The sequence below is a fragment of the Dipodomys spectabilis genome, unplaced genomic scaffold (genome assembly GCF_019054845.1).
Source record: "Dipodomys spectabilis isolate Male_0828 unplaced genomic scaffold, ASM1905484v1 ptg000126l, whole genome shotgun sequence".
NCBI classification, from domain to species: Eukaryota; Metazoa; Chordata; class Mammalia; order Rodentia; family Heteromyidae; genus Dipodomys; species Dipodomys spectabilis.
The window spans coordinates 2,015,726-2,032,059 of NW_024870803.1; the positions used below are offsets into that span (position 1 = coordinate 2,015,726).

At 37.0% G+C, this 16,334-nt stretch overlaps 1 protein-coding gene across 8 annotated transcripts in view; it reads right to left on the bottom strand.

Annotated features, from left to right (window-relative positions):
• Qki (QKI, KH domain containing RNA binding) overlaps positions 1-16,334 on the bottom strand; it is a 124,580-nt gene that overhangs the window by 9,472 nt on the left and 98,774 nt on the right. For 4 of the 8 annotated variants that reach the window (XR_006148893.1, XM_042689726.1, XM_042689729.1 and 1 more), the window contains exons 5-6: positions 2,363-2,450; positions 237-536 (exon numbers count right to left, since the gene is read on the bottom strand). Coding sequence is in view for 7 of the 8 variants with exons in the window: in XM_042689726.1 (XP_042545660.1) it covers positions 237-536; positions 2,363-2,450 (388 nt within the window). In the remaining variant the exon portion in view is untranslated. The remainder of the gene's footprint in view (positions 1-236; positions 537-2,362; positions 2,451-16,334) is intronic. The other 4 variants (XM_042689723.1, XM_042689725.1, XM_042689722.1 and 1 more) reach the window with 2 other exon arrangements.

Consider the following 16,334-nt stretch of genomic DNA (forward strand, 5'->3'; position numbering starts at 1 on the left):
CACAACAAATTTGTCCAATTGAGGTGAATATAAGTTATCAAAGAGAATCTGCACAAATATTAGGTGCAGTTACTTAGTAAGAAAATTGTGAGAAGCTGAAATAAAATCAGATTCAGTTTTTAGCATTTCCTAATGAAAACTTATCTTGCCTCTCTAAAACTGCAAAAAAAAAAGTCAAAGTCTGGGGCAACAAAATCTATCAAGAACATGTTAAGCACCTAAACACAAGCACTTACCTAATACACCACTGGGCTCAATAGGGTACTCAAGGATTGATGTAGCTGGTGCCAATGTATAGGGGTATTCATAGGGCGTGTAGATTAACCCAGCCTCGGGCCCTGGAGGGACTATTGCAGCAGTTGGGTGAGGAGTTCCGTTTGGCATGACAGCGGTCTGTATTTGTCTGATCAAAGGCATTATGGTAGGGCCAGCTGGCGTAGGCGTACGCAGGGCAGCTGGTGGGAGGACAGGCGCAGGCCCAGTAATGATCCTTGGAGCAGCCTGGGCAGTTGCTGCAAGAGAAAAGGCAAGGGCTGCTACAGTAAGCAAAGAAATTTAGAAAGAAGTATAGGGATAGCAGTATAAAATATGGGAAAATGAGAGGGGAGTAGGGAAAAGAAAGGAAAAAGCAGGAAAGGAGAAAAATAAAAGGAAATCATTAGTACATGCACTGATCACACAAAAATGCCAAAGTACACCAATCAAATGCAATCAGCTTCCCTTTCCCAATCAGATTAAGAATGTGCAAAAAAATAAGGCGCTATAAAAAAATGAATGAGACTACCAAAATGTTATATTTAGTTCCTGTATCTGATATATGTATATAAGATTTAATGAGACTAAAGGTGCATGCAAAAGCATAGGAAAACATTTGTATTAAAAGATGTTATAAAAAATGTGTAGTTAGAGTCCACAGAAATCCAGTCTTGGTACATCCTACAGTGTAACTTGAGTTCCAATAAAACATTTTCTCATGATAGTAAGGCAAATAACCACTAGATGCAAATAAACTGAATCTTTAGTAATTACTTCATAACAGTACAAAACATCCTCTTTCTAAACTCATGACTATTAACGATATTCTCACTTCTCATGAGTTAAATGTAATCAACCACTTGTAAAGTAACTACTTCTAAATTGACTGTGTTAGCTAACATTTGAGAGTTTCCTTAAAAAAGTATTATTTTAAATATGGTATTACTTTCATATAAATAGCAAGTAAATCTTAGGTTGTTTGAAATGACAAATTTCACATCAGTTCTTTTTTTTAATATAAAAAGCTATCCTTTCAACAGCTTATAAAAGCTATCCCTCCTCTCAATACCTTATAAAAATGTGCATGGGGAAAACTTTGATGTACAAGTCCACCAAGGGGAATAGCGTATAATATTCCCCACACACTGATCTCTGTGAACTCACATCTGAACTTAATAGGGAAAAAAATACTGGAGAGGAAACATGCAAGCCAGGGGAAGGAAAAGAACTTAACAGAAGGGCCATTTCAGTCAGATACATTCTGTCTTCTACATTAAGTACAACAAAGTAAGCTGAAAGCCTTATCTATGTAGTTAACAGAATAAGACATTTCCTCAAAGACACCTTTGAATTTAAAGGTTGAAATTTCATCTGAACAATAAAAACTTACAAATTCAAAACTTTCATATGCTAGCATAAAATAAAGCCAAGGGCAGCCAGGTACTGGTGGCTCACATGTATAATCCTAGCTAGTCAAGAGGCTGATATCTGAGGATCATGTCAAAGACAGCCCATGAAAAGAAAGTCCACGAGATACTTATCTCCAATTAATCACGAGAAAAAGTGGTGTGCTTCTTATAGTAGAGCACTAGCCTTGAGCACAAAAACTCAGACAGCACCCAGGTTCTGAGTTCAAGTCCCAGGACTGGTGCTAAAATAACAGAAAAAATAAAACCAAGAGGGCTATAGTTCATTACCGTATTAAAAATGGGACTGTTGGGCGAGGTGCTGGTGGCTCACACATGTAATCCTAGCTCCTCAGGAAGCTGAGATCTGAGATGGTGGTCTGAAGCCAGCCCTGGCAGGAAAAGTCCCCAATAAACTTGTATCTCCAAATTCACCACTCAAAAACTGGAAGTGGTGCTGTGGCTCAATTAATAGCGGGCTAGCCTTGAATATAGAGAGGCTCAAGGACAATTGCCAGGTCCTCAGTTTAAGACCCATAATAGATACCCTCCAAAAAAGGGGGGGACTGTTGGTCTCATATTAAATGATATAGTTTAATTTGTCAATCTAACTGTTCATGTGCTATGATGCCAAAAGTACAAAGGTCTACAGACAAAACAGCTGAGACAGCTGTAAGCCTGGGCCTCGGCCTCATTCTTACGTGATTTAATGTTGGCATCTCTGTAGGTGCCATTCAGAATGGCAAGCTCCATCAGCTGCATCTTCTTCAGGCTATCCTCTCCTTCTGCCTGTAAGAGAAACACGAGAGCAGAAGCATTAGTGGCTATCCACATACACCCACATGTATCTATAGAACCTTGAACTTACAATAGAAAATGTTACTATAGCCAGTGGTTCCAATCAGAAAAAGAAAGATGGAAACACCAAGGATTTTGACATTATGAATCCTGTGTTTTCCTCAGTGATAGTATGTTCTACGTAATATGCTCCCAGTAGTCACCAGCTACATATCTATTTGAAAAAGTAATTTTAAGGCAAGTTATATTGATACATAGTTCTCCTAAAATCCTTTAATTTAAAACAGAATGTGTTATACATAGGCCCAAACTCAGAATCATTAAAAAAAAAAAAACACACATACATTTACAATACCACAATGAAACAAAATTTTATTGTGGCATTTAAGTGAGTATATTGTAATCTAAACTCAACAAAAGGAAAATTTAGTGAAACTCTAATATTAATTTATACAATTAAAAAAACTTGCATTTCTGCATGTTTATTTATGCACTACCTCCATTCTCTTTCAATATAATTAGCAAGTGTGAGTAAGTTGATGGCCCTCTATCTCTAAGGCTACCATGATTTACTATGCAAATGATGGAAGTATTTAAAAGAGTAAAAAGGCACTAAATAACTATGCTACTAAGACAGACATAAGCCAGTATCATCTGTGATCATGAACATGTTTGCCTTCCATATTCACCTTAGATTCATCTGCCTTTTCTAGTCATTAATAAAACATTCTGCTAATGGTACCTATCACTCAATTTATAAACAATCTACACAATCTATACAGAGCAGACAAGACTAAATACCTGAAAACACAACCATGTTTCTCAACATTCTCCTATCTCAAACCCTTTCATAATTTTACCATCAAAAAGTGTAAAACAAATTAAGATTTCTATGATCTGGCCTCAAACTATCATTTCAGTTGACCAATTAATTTTTTACCGTTTCACACACAAACCTAACATTAACCATATCACTCCATTGTCTGTGCACATTTATACACTTTTCCTCCACTGCAATACTCTTCTGCATGTTATTCTCACCCTCTCTTTTTCTAAAATCCTATGTCCTACCTTTCTTTAGGGGGCAGATTATATGATTTCAGAATAGAAGTTTAGAATTACTGTTCAATATCAATACTCTCAAAGTGAGCTTCACTGGAGAGATCTCCTTCCTTCCTCCTTTCCCCTCCTTGTCTCATTATCCTTAGATAGCTGTACAAAGGGGTTTCAATTTAGCATGTCAGTTTCTGAATACAATGCATACTGATCAATGTCAGCCCTTTGATAATTCTCCCCATCTCTCCCAAACCCACTCATCCCTCCCATTTATCTAGTTCCATTTTTACATATGTACAATGGATATGATTGCATTTGCCCACCTTTCCACTAACTCGCCTGCCCTCCTTTGACTACATACCCCCTAACAACACATATTCCAGCTTCCTGGTATTGACTTTGTTAACCTATGAGGTAACTGTGCAAAGGAGTTACACAACTAAATCCTCCTTGGGATATGCCAAACTTTTACACACACACACACACAACTTTGACATGAGAGAAAACACGTGTTGTTGTTTTTTTGTCTCTCTAGAGACTCACGTAACATTTTTTTCTAGGTCCATCCATTTTCCTGAAAATAATATAACGTTCTTCTGGATGAGTAAAATTTCATTGCGCGTGCGCGCGCACGCGCGTGTGTGTGTGTGTGTCAACATTCTCTGAATCCATTTGTCCATTAAACGGCATCTGTTCTGTAGAATCTATTTATCATTTATCACTGCCTTATCACCATGTACTCACCTCCAAATTATTTGCTGAGCTTTACCCTTTAAATGATTGGCATGGGAATTTTAACTTTTATTTCTTGAACGTCTAAGTCCTACAGAATAAGCATTTACTCACCACAGTAAGAATAAAAGATGGGGGTCTATTTACAAAGTCTGCCTCTGAACACAGTGGAAGGGATGGAACTTAAGTCCCTCTCAATTTAATTTTTACCATGTCCCCAGGATTTAATATTTAGATAGTTTGTAGGACAAAGGGTAAACTAATGCAGCAGTGATACTCAGTAGACACTATGTTGAAAATGAACTATACAACGTGGGGGAGGTGAATCTGGAGGGAAAAAACTGGGGAAAAAAGGAGGGAAGCGGTGACACTGTTCAGAAAGAAATGTACTCGTTACTTATGCAACTGCAACTGCCCTGTACATCACCTTTACAATAAATTTTTTTAAAAGAAAGTGACTCAATAATGTATTTTTCTGATGTAATTTTGTTTCTTGCAGATTCAAAAAGAGGTTAAAACTAGGACAAGTGTAAACTTCTCAGTCATTCTTTTCCATTACAACTGTGATAACATAAGAGTCTTCAGCATTAAAACAGGAAATAGTACGCTCTAACTGGGAGTGAATGTAACTGGTGAGTAATTTAACAAATGACAAGTGAAAGCCAAGTGCTGCTGGCTCACACCTGTAATCCTAGTTACTCAGGAGGCTGAGATCGGAGGATCACGGTTCAAAGCCAGCCAGGCAGGAAAGTCCGTGAGACTCTCATCTCCAATAAACCACCAGAAAACCAGAAGTGGAGCTGTGGCTCAAGTGGTAGAGTGCTAGCATTGAGCTGAAAGCTGAGGAACAGTGCCCAGGCCCAGATTTCAAGCCTCATGACTGAGGAAAAAAAAAAAAAGAGAGAGAGAAAGAGACAGAAGTGAAAACATTATGAAAATAATATTTATTCATGTCACTGACAACTTTTAAAAGGCCTACTGTGCAGTATTCAGAAAGAAGATACTGTGTATATTTGGGATGATTGTATGTTTATGCCCCATCAACTTGTACGAAGATGAAAATTAGTAAATGGGAAAAATTAAAAATCCATTATCATTAAATGCAATTAAATTTGTTAACGAAACATAATAGTATTAGAATTTTAAATTCATCAAGAGTTTCTAGGCACTAGTTACTGACATCTGTAATCCTAGCTACTCAGGAGGCTAAGATGAAGAAGATCATGGTTCAAGTCCAGTTGGGACAAAACAATGTGGTAAGATTCCATCACAAAGCAGAGCAAATGGCAGTGGTAGCTCAGGCCTGTCATCCTAGCTCTTGAAGAGGCTGAGATCATGGCCATACCCAAGTCTGAGACTCTTACCTCCAATTAACTAGTAAAAAGCTGAAACTGGAGCTGTGGCTTATGTGGTAGAATGCCAGCCTTGTGAAAAAAAAAAAAAAAAAATCCAGCCCCATAACCAGCCACCCCTCCCCAAAGGCAGACCTGAAGGTATGGATGAAGTGGTAGAGCACCAGCTGAGCAAGAAATCTGAGCCAATGTTTAGAGGCCCTTAGTTCAAATTCTAACACATCTCCCTTTCAAGAGCTGACATAAGTTTAAATCTATAGTAAGAGAAGAATAAAAAATATTACATATTATACTCTAGACAAACATTTTAGAAATGTTTATCTCCAGCCAAACTAAGAAGTAGTGCAAATGCGAAAATATCAGCAAGAAGGCAAATTTACCTCTATCAAAACCAGGAAAAAGACAATATGGTGCAGAGTGAACATGATTAAAAACATATCTGAACTCAGCTCGTTCTTTGGATATTAAACATAAACCAAAACAACTACTCCTTAGTTGATAATTCAGTGTCAAGGGGGGAAAAAAAAACAAGAAACGCATGTATGGCCTGCCAGTGTACATATAAGCAGTCTTACCTTTTGCAAGACAAAACAGGGCAGAAATCAGTGAAAAAGATTAACAACTGAACTACCAAACCTTTCATCAGGTGTTTGAGCCACCTGATGATGTTGTCACTGTGCGTGACAGTAACATGACAATATGGTAGGCCTTGGTACACTACAGAAGGCTATACTAACACTTCCTCAGAAAAATCACAAAAGTCAGTTGCAGAACTAGCATTCGAACTTGAATCAGATGGCTTGATATGGTATGAGTTCCACCCTTCCAACACTGTATTCCAAGAGCAGAGGCATCTTGCCTTAAGAGACAATGAAGTTCATTCTAAAATACCTGCAGACGTGGGAGTGGTGATTCCACCGTAATGCCTGACAGAAGTCTGGTCTATGTTCCTACCTTAATACTACTGAGGGTGTATGCTATTAAGTTTTTTCTATGGTTCAGAAGTCCTAGAGCTTCTATAGTAAGACTTGAGATTTCTCTTTAAGTTTTGATCAAAAATGATATCCTGAAGTTGTATGTTTTACTTAGACATTTCCCAAGGTACTTATAGAAACTCAATTGGGGTCCAACATACTACATGCAACATTAAATTAAAATAATTTTCTATTATGATTAAGTGATTACATAAACGTCACAAATTTCACAGTATTGTGAGATAGTGACAAAGTCACAAACACATTTAACCTTCATGAGGCAAACTGTCATTATGGTGGTCTTTAACAAAGGAAAATGCTCTTATGCAACCAGTATAAGGTCAGTCATAAAGTCATATGGTACGCTGCTCAATTCAAGAGATTCTCTGCAATCACCTTCTCATTCCTTAAGTATTTACCTTGTGCAACACTGGGATTGGTTGTTATGAATGGGCATCAAGATAGAACATTCCCAATAACCAAATCTCCTTGGACCTCATACACCAACCATCTGATTTCTCTCATACTGAAATTCAATTTGCCAAAAGCAAATTAAATATAACTTTTGTGTCAATCTTCCATCCATATTGTGGATAGCAGTAATACATTTGTTTTAATAGCTCAGTAATATTTTATCAATGCTTCTGCTACAGCCATTTGGTAATTTCTGATTCTGAGACACTGCAAATAAAGACACCATGAAAATACCTATTCAAGACTTTTTTGTGAATGTATGTTTTTTCATTTATCTTAACTAATTATCTAGCAGTGGCTTTGCTGGGTCACAGAGTAGAGGAATTACATTGGAAATATGCTATGAAGAGAAAGCACTATGAATAACAACTTCATTTTTGAGACACAAGGGCTAAAAATAAACACTTGCTAATAGCCAAAACCTCAGGCATCACAGAAGTGTCTTGAAATTAAATTTAGAGGTTTACAGAGTTTCAGAAATAAAATATACCGCAGATGACATAACATCTCTAATAGGGTCTAAAAGAACATACTTAACAATCCATTCATAACACAGAAAAATACACTAAGTGGGATAAAGATGTATTGTAAGTATCCATTCTGGGTTTTATAATTAGATGACAGATTTAAGGATGTATATAACTTTAAACTTATACCTACCTCACAGTAAGATGAAAGTATGTCATAAGCTATGCTTAACTGTGAAAGTGATAGAAAATAGGCCATGTATAAGAGTAAAGAGTTCTAACATTTTAAAGAAGGATTTATATGCTTTTCAGTAACTAGATACAAAGCCTCCCATCTAGGTGTTTTTGTTCTTTAGAATGAAGGCGGGACTATATCATGGCTGAGCCTTGGGCAGCCTAGCTTATCCCATGGTGCAGAAGGCCAACCGCAAAACTAGCTCCCAAACCAAAGTACATGGATTCAAACTCCTCCCATTTGACAATTACATTGTATCTTTGTCAATGATGCAATGCCTTCATGTTCAATTATCTTTTCACTGAATATCTCATACTAGAAATGATAAAAGCCATGTTATTAGTAATTTAAGGAAACTATAAATTACACACAGAAAACTATGACAATGTATTATTTACTTACTACAAAGAACTAAAATAAAATGGGTATTTCTAAACCAGTTTTTATTTTTTAAAAACTCAAATGATTTCCTATGAGATGTTCAAACTATAGTTTTAGCACCTAAGAAACTGAACAATTTAACTAGCCAGATTTACAGTTATGCAATCAAAACATTTTTTTTTCACAGCCCTTTAGAATAGTCCTAGTGCTTTTCTAGACAGGCTAGAGAAACAACTCATTTATTCTACCTTTTATTCTACCTTTCACCAGCCCTAAATGATATTCTCTCTCACAGTGCAGACTGTTCTGATGATCCTAGTTTAACAATGTTACTTTCTGTGGACACAGGAGGATTCATCACACATGGGTGTGTGGCATCTCATCTTTTACACTTTTGGGTCCTTACTTTTCTACAAACTTAAACAGCTAAAAAACGGTGTTCTGAAACATCAAAAACATATAACTAACTTTCTGGGGGAATACAAGCTTAACAAGTTAGTAGAGAAATAGGGACTAAATTTTACAAAGGATTTTAGTATTAATAAACACCATCAATTGTCTTGTCAGAACTTAACTGAAATAAAAGGTCTTAAACAGGGGAGTGACAAAGTTGTCTTTAAGGATCACCCTGTTATCCGATACATGGATGGCTGGAGGCCTGGATAAGATTTGTGACAGTGGCCACAGGCCTCACTGTCTGGACAAAGTACAATGAACTGTGCTAGAGTAAGGTAAGACTGGAAATCACATGGCTTGATGCTCAGGGGGATGCAAGGGATAAGGGAAAAGGAGAAAATAAAGAACGTTTACTTTTTGCATTAATCAATAAAATATATGATTCCATTTAATGAGATTAAAAACAAGTTGGAATCACAAGTTCTGTCTTGAAAGGTTAGGTTTGAAATGCCTGATTTTTATCATCTAAATGGAGATGTCAGGTGAACCTTAAATTGACTTATTCTGTAAAGCCAGTAGAAGAATTATGCTCTCACAATTCAGAATTTTTCTCTGAAATGATGCAGTAGTTATTAAGTTTCAAACTCATCTGCCATATGCTTTCAAATGCTTGGTCTAGGGTTCTACAAATATTTCTATTTTGCCAGCTGTTCTTTCCTATAAGGCTCTCAATGAGACACGGGTGGGATATTAAGTCAAGTCCAAAGAAATGGATGGGCGAAGAAGGGCCAGTTCCCTGCCTGTGGAGCTCTTCTCGGCTCTATACTTGCCAGACAGTGGTCTCTAGCTTCCTACATCTCGTTCCCAGCACCCCTAGAACTAGCCTCATTGTATAGTCCTTTCCATCACAAACTGCCAGCACTAGCTGGCTACTGTTTACTCTTCCAGATTCCAGACTCAGCTGAGCCATTAGATGCCAGAGGTCTGTTCCAACCTGGCATATCGCTTTCTCAAAAGTGAGATCTAAGATCTCAAGTCAGCTTGAGCAAGAAAGTCCATGAGACTCTTGAACTTTATAAAGACCAAAAAGCCAAAAGTAGAGTTGTGGCTGAACTGGTAAAATAGACTTAGTAAAAAAGCTAAGGAACGGCACCCAGGCTCCCAGTGTCAGCACACTCAACTTAAAAAAAAAAAAAAAAAAAAAAAGTGCCTAAGAGCTACAAACAGCACTCACCTCTTCTATTCTGTCCCAGCCCTAGGGTTATAATACTTCTAAATCTGAATGATGGCTTGCCCCCTTCTTTATTTCTTAGTTCTCAGTACAAGTTCAATTCCTCTGTTGCTGCCATCAGTTGAAACACTTAGCTGCTTTCTGTTTTCCTGAGTGGTAAGAAGCCAAGTGGCTCTCTATATCCATTTTCTACCATCTGAATTTTTTTACATTAAAATTTTCTTTATTGTGGTAAAATGGATAGAACATAAAATATATTACCTAGCCATTTCTGCCAACAGTGCAGTGGTATTAAGTTCATTTTAATTGTCATAAGCATCATAAGCATCTGTCTCCACAGATCTTTTTATTTTGCAAAACTGACTATAGCCGTTAAACAGCAACTTCCATCACTCCCTACCCCAAACCACTGACACTCAGTTCTACCTCCTGTCTCTGTGATTTCTATTTAGCTCTCTCATGTAATACTTTCCTTTTTGTGACTGCTTTTTGTGACTGACTAGCTTATTTCACTCAGCACAGTGTTATTACAGTTACCCACATTGTAGCATAGGACAGATTTTTTTTTCCTCTTTGAGACATGAATCATTTTCCACGGTGTGTGTGTGTGTGTGTGTATGTGTGTGTGTGTATATATATGTATATATATATGTATATGATAAGTGATTTGTTGCTGCTGTTGTTTTTGGTAGTAGGGTTTGAACTAGGACTTCAGTGCTGTCCCTGAGTATTTTTGCTCAAAGCTAGTGCTCTACTACTTTGAGGCATAGTGACTTCAGGTTTTCTGGTGGATAAAAGTCTTAAGGATTTTCCGCTTGGGCTGGCACCTCGATCCTCAGATCTTACCCACCTGAGTAGCTAGGAGTACAGGTGTAAGCTGCTGGTGCCTGGCTTATATCATAATTTTTACAACCTGAATTTTTAAGATTGGTATATATGAACCCTCCTCTTATATCACTAACCTCATTCACAACAAAAGTCTATGTTATCTTTCTGTGACAATTGCTACTTCTAGGTAATTTAGTTTAAGTAAAAGATTTATTTATTTATTTGGTGCCAGTCCTGAACTGAGGGCCTGGATGCTGTCCCTGAGCATATTTTGCTCAAGCCTAGCACTCTACCACTTGAGCCATACATATAGCTCCACTTACAACTTTTTGGTGGTTAACTCCTCCACTCCCTTGCTTTCAACTGTGATCCTAAGATCTCAGCCTCCTGAGTAGTTAAGATTACTGACATGAGCCACAGGTGCCAGCAAGTACAGGTTTTAAGTAGATAGGTTAACTATGTGTACTGAGCTCTCCCAAGAAGATCTATGATAAACTTAATTAACCCCAGTCGTTTTTGCAAGACTTCAGAGGTAACAATAGAATGTCCTTCTTCCTTACAGGTCACTTCAAAGTAACTATATTCCCCCTAGGAGATACTGCTGAGATTTCTGAGTTATGAAGTACAATCTTGATGATCTCAAAAGAGTATAGAAAGGCTATTGGTACACCACAATTTTAAGTAACTACAGCCATTTTCACTTACATTGAAACCTTTTTTGGATGTAGTCATCATGATGACATTGAAGGCAATGAAGGATGTTTCCCATCTTAACTTTTCCTTTATTGTTGCAAGCTATTTCAAAAGACCCATTTTCAATACAAATAATTAAAACTGAACCTCAGAGTCAGGTTAATGCAGGACAAAGTAAGGAAAGGAAGGCAAGGTGACATTCATTCACAAATCATCTGATAGCATCTGGCCTCTATGAGTGAAGTCAGTTAAGACCTGGCCATCTGTACCTACAGTTCTTGATCTAGAGGTAGTGAACCTATTTTTTTTTGCCAAGGACCAATCCGGACAGCACTTAAAATACACCTTAAATAGCAAAAAGGCAAAGTACAGGAGCTGACTACAAAAGTAAGAGTCAAATGCACAACTAAAACTAAGAACCACCTATTTAGTTCTTGTACCTAAAAGCAGGACCATACATGAGCCAACGGCCTTAGTACTAGTGGGACCACACTTTATAGGAAAGGTGTATGCATAACAAGCTCCTCTACTTAAGAACCTATAATCTTAACATTTAGCAGCCTTCTCAGTCATTTTGAGTCTGGGCCATGTCTTTTCTTTGTGGTTACTGTTCAGCTTGTATTTCGAAATCTTCTGAAAATTAAGAACATCTCCACTAATGTGACAATGATTCTGTCTATGAATTTAATTATCAGCAAAAGCAAATTGGAAAGTATCGAGGAAACAATAAAACATGGAGAGCAATATTAGAACCAGAGAATTCTATCAAAATTCTCTAAGACATAGACCAAAGGATTCTAACAAAGAACTAATGAAGCTGACAAGCCACCACAAAAACAGTCTGTGACTTCAAGGTCAGGAGGAATGTTTAAGATATACAAGGGATTAACACAAATGCTGAGAAAAGGCCAGGGCATGCTGAGGCTATCAAGAAATATCTCACAAACTCTGTTGAGAACAGCAAAGTAGAGGGTTACACAACTGGTGCATCTCTAAAAAGGTATCAGCGATATGTCACTGAAGTGACAGCAGTAAGTTCTTACATTGTAAAGGATAGTGATTCTATCATTTTTTCCCCTTGAAGTAGGGTCTACACAGTTGTAGGGTCAGGTCTACATAGCTAAGTCAGCCTTTGTCTCCTAAAGTACTGGGCACTGGCAGTACCTAGTAGGCCTCCAAATCCTGCTGGAAGGTCATCTAGTAAAATAGAACTACATAAGAACTGAAAGAAAAAACTTTTGAAGTAAATGGAACTTACAAACAAGCTTAGATAGCATCATTCCAAATCTAGGAGCTTATATTTTAAGAATTATCGAAAATGTTAACTTTTCTAGGGAACATTTTTAGTACCAGCTACATTTTATCAAAAGTGAGACTTTTTTCCTTTAATAGTTGTAATAACGTCTTTATTAAATAAGCAACTAAATAGTTTTTCATACTATAATCATTCAATCTTTTAAATAATGAGTCCTTAAAAATATAATTATATAAACAATATTCTTTGGATATACTTTAATAAAGTGATAAATTTTCTTCTCCTGGGAACTCACAGAGCAAGAGAATAAAGAAAAAGATAGTTAGAGAAGTTGAGAATTTAAACAATTCACTGGTAGGGACCTTGTAGGAACATACTAAAAATGTACTGAGCCAACTCTGGACTGGAGGTAACCCGAGTTAACAAGACCCTCAGAGCCCTGACAATGTCCCAGCCTGTCTGTTCTGAGGGCCCATGTATTGTCCCTAAAAATAATTTACTATTGCTCTAAAGTTTACTATGAAAATAAGCTTCAATTCTCTGGTCCCTCTTTTAAGTTTTATACTCTTTGTAACTCCCTGTGCCTGTGTATTAATAAAACTGGTATGCTTTTTCTCCTGTCATCTATTCTTAGTTTGCTGTAAAAGGTGACAGTAAGTTCCTTTAGCCATTCCAGTGTGTGTGTTTTTTCCCCTCCTTTAAATCTAAACAAAAATTGCTCCCTGAATGGGCCAAAAAATGCTAGTTCTTTGAGTGGAGGCTGAAACAGGCTTTACGAACTACAATTTCTGACTTCACAAAAAATCTATTATTGTCTAGATTGCATTGAAATATGCTAGTTCCACAAAGGCTACAAAAATGGTAAACTGAGGGTCACTCTCCGTGCCTGGCACTACTCATACAGCACACCAGCCAAGGAACCATGAAGAAATCCTACAGTGCAGTTACTAAGTGTAGGATGGCCGAGTTTTAGTATTTACTACATCTTGTATATTTGTGTGTGCAGGCTAATATGTACAGTTTTAAAACGTTACCTCTGTATTACTTTTCATTTTGGAAAATATCATTATGTATGCACACACCCAGGCAAGAATAAGAATTACAGTATCGAAAGCTTAGTCTTATCTGACATTACTGTTGTGATGGCTAGAGCTTTAAATATCTGATATGAATAATAAACATCTTGTTAGTGGTGAATAGAAAGGCAAGTGTTCAGTCCCAGAAGTAGAAAGAATTTGGTGTAACTGTACAGTAACTCTGTATTTATATCCTACTTTTGTAACAGATTTCCCAAAAATCTCTGACTCCTGAAATTCTCAGAAGAAAAGCTAACTTTGTTATTATGCCTTTGGTTCCAATACCCTGTGGAAACCTAAACATGAGTAGAGTTTGACCATACCCTCTTAGAAGCACATCTCTTCATTTACTATAGGAGAGATTACAGTTTAAAGTCTATAGTTAGGGTCCTGGTATTTAACACATAAATCAGTATTTGTTTAATAAATTCAGCAGATGATTAAAACACCTTCTAACAGTCACGTGTTAGATAACAAAGCTGTATTTATTTCTTTGAAGAAATTCTGATTAACCAATGGAAATAGTGCTACAATTGCACATTAATATACATCCATTTACAGTTACAGAAAACTAAAAGATATAGTGTAAGGTTTTTAGGGAACATTTTTTTTTCAATTTTACTAGTCTCTTATAGGAGTCTTAAATTATTCCAAACACTCAAGTGAGAGGACAGCTCTCTCTCTTGGTTTATGTTTCTCAAGTCTTTTCCTTTCTCCTCTCTATCCATTTCTCCACACCTGTTTCAGAACTGCTAAGAAATTTCACCTTTACAGCAAACTGACCTGCTTAAAGTTCTTTAGGTCCTTATCCAATGGGCCTTCACTTTGCTGACCTCTCCAGACAAATTTTCTGTGCTCCTCTGGTCTACATCTTCCTGGACCCTTTCGCCTTCTTGTGGGTAGATTGGGGGGAGGTGTCTTTCTATGTGTGGTTACTTTCTCAAGAAGTTTTCATATGCTGAGTACTGGTGGCTCACACCTGTAATCCTACTCAGGAGGCTGAAATTTGAGGATCACAGTTCAAAGCCAGCCCGGGAAGGAAAGTGTGGTGCTGTGGCTCAAGTGGTAGAGCGCTAGCCTTGAGCTGAAGAGCTTAGGAAAAGTGACCAGGCCCGAGTTCAAGTCCCACAACGGACCAAAAAAAAAAAAAAAAAAGTTTTCATGAGCAATTACAATGTCTCTCAATCTCTCTCTCCCTCTACTGTGTATCTTCCAAATTGAAAACAAATCTCTCATCCTTAAAAAAAAAAGCTCCAGATAATATGTCTCTACAGGTCACTGCTTATCTTTCTCCTTATCTCTGTAACTGCACAGTTCTCTACACAATCCATTCTTCCTTTTACTTCCAAAGAGGTTTCGTTCTCATCTTTCTCATCATTTCTCACCATGATTATTAACACAAACTTTACAAACATTACATCAAACTGGCAGCTTTGGTCAGTCTTATTATTCTTGCCTCTGTAGACTGACTCCTATCTAAAGTTGACTCCTGCCAATTGTTGCTCCATCTTATTCTCCTGGTTTTTCTCCTTTGTGCTTCATGCCTCCACATCCTGGGAATTGCTATGTTGAAATGCTTTAAGTCAGTCCTAAGGTTTTTCTCTTTCCTTAGCATCTTCAGCTTTTAGCCAAGATCAACTCAAACTAACATTTGCAGCTTAAACTTCTTCCATAAGAAGACCTAGGTAGATGAATGTATCTTTACCTGATATGTTCAAGTGTGAATTCCTATTTTGTTGTGAAAATCTAGTCACTAACCAGGTTCTGTCTTAATAATAGTAGCACTCTATATTTAGTTATATATATTTAGTTACATATAGGAACAGCCAGTAGGAACAAGATACTACGATGAAATGGGTTCCATGTGTACTGTACCACTAAAATGCTCCCAGGTAGTGGGATAAATAAAAACTCAATTGCAATAAAAATATATAAGTATTATATTATTGGCATAGGGTGTCTAATACTAGGATTTGAGAGAAGTGCTTATATCCTAGGAGTTGTTAGAGAGATTTGTTCACTGCACACATCATCCATTTGGATACTGTATTAGAATCTCCAATTCTCATTTCCTAAAAACGTAAGTAAACTATTGTACACTAAGTATACACAGACTGCTTTAGGAACTGCATGTTATTTTAATATGTGTGGGTTTAAATAAGGAAGAAATTGTATGAAACAAGATGGCAATACAACACACATAAGATGAACATGAGCTATTAATGTTATATAATTTTATCATGTGGTGACAGAAACACTACCACAGGAACAGACTCAGTACATTAGGAAAGATATAGATATGTGTAAATGCGAGAAGAATCTGAACTGGGTGATAAAGTAATGGAAAAGAAGCAGGGACAGCTTATCCATAATAGAGGTGGAATGAAAGTAGATGACTCCTAGGCAATGCCTAGGCTTTTTTTTTTTTTAGGGAGGAATCACAAAAGAGGCAGAAAAACATGTGATATGGTTTCTGACATGCCTTAACTGCATACAGACAATGAACTGAATATACATCTTATCTGGAGTTCTAGACCAGAAGAAATGGTAACTGAAGGTCCAGGAACAACAACTTGGAAGTGAAGGGTCACTCTGAAAAGTATCTAAGTATAGAACATGACATTGCTGAAGAGCAAACATCAAGTGATCAAATGAGAAATTAGGTAACTCAGCTAACTGCATTCTTATTTTTATTACCAAAAGTAAGTCTTGGTTTCTAACCTGG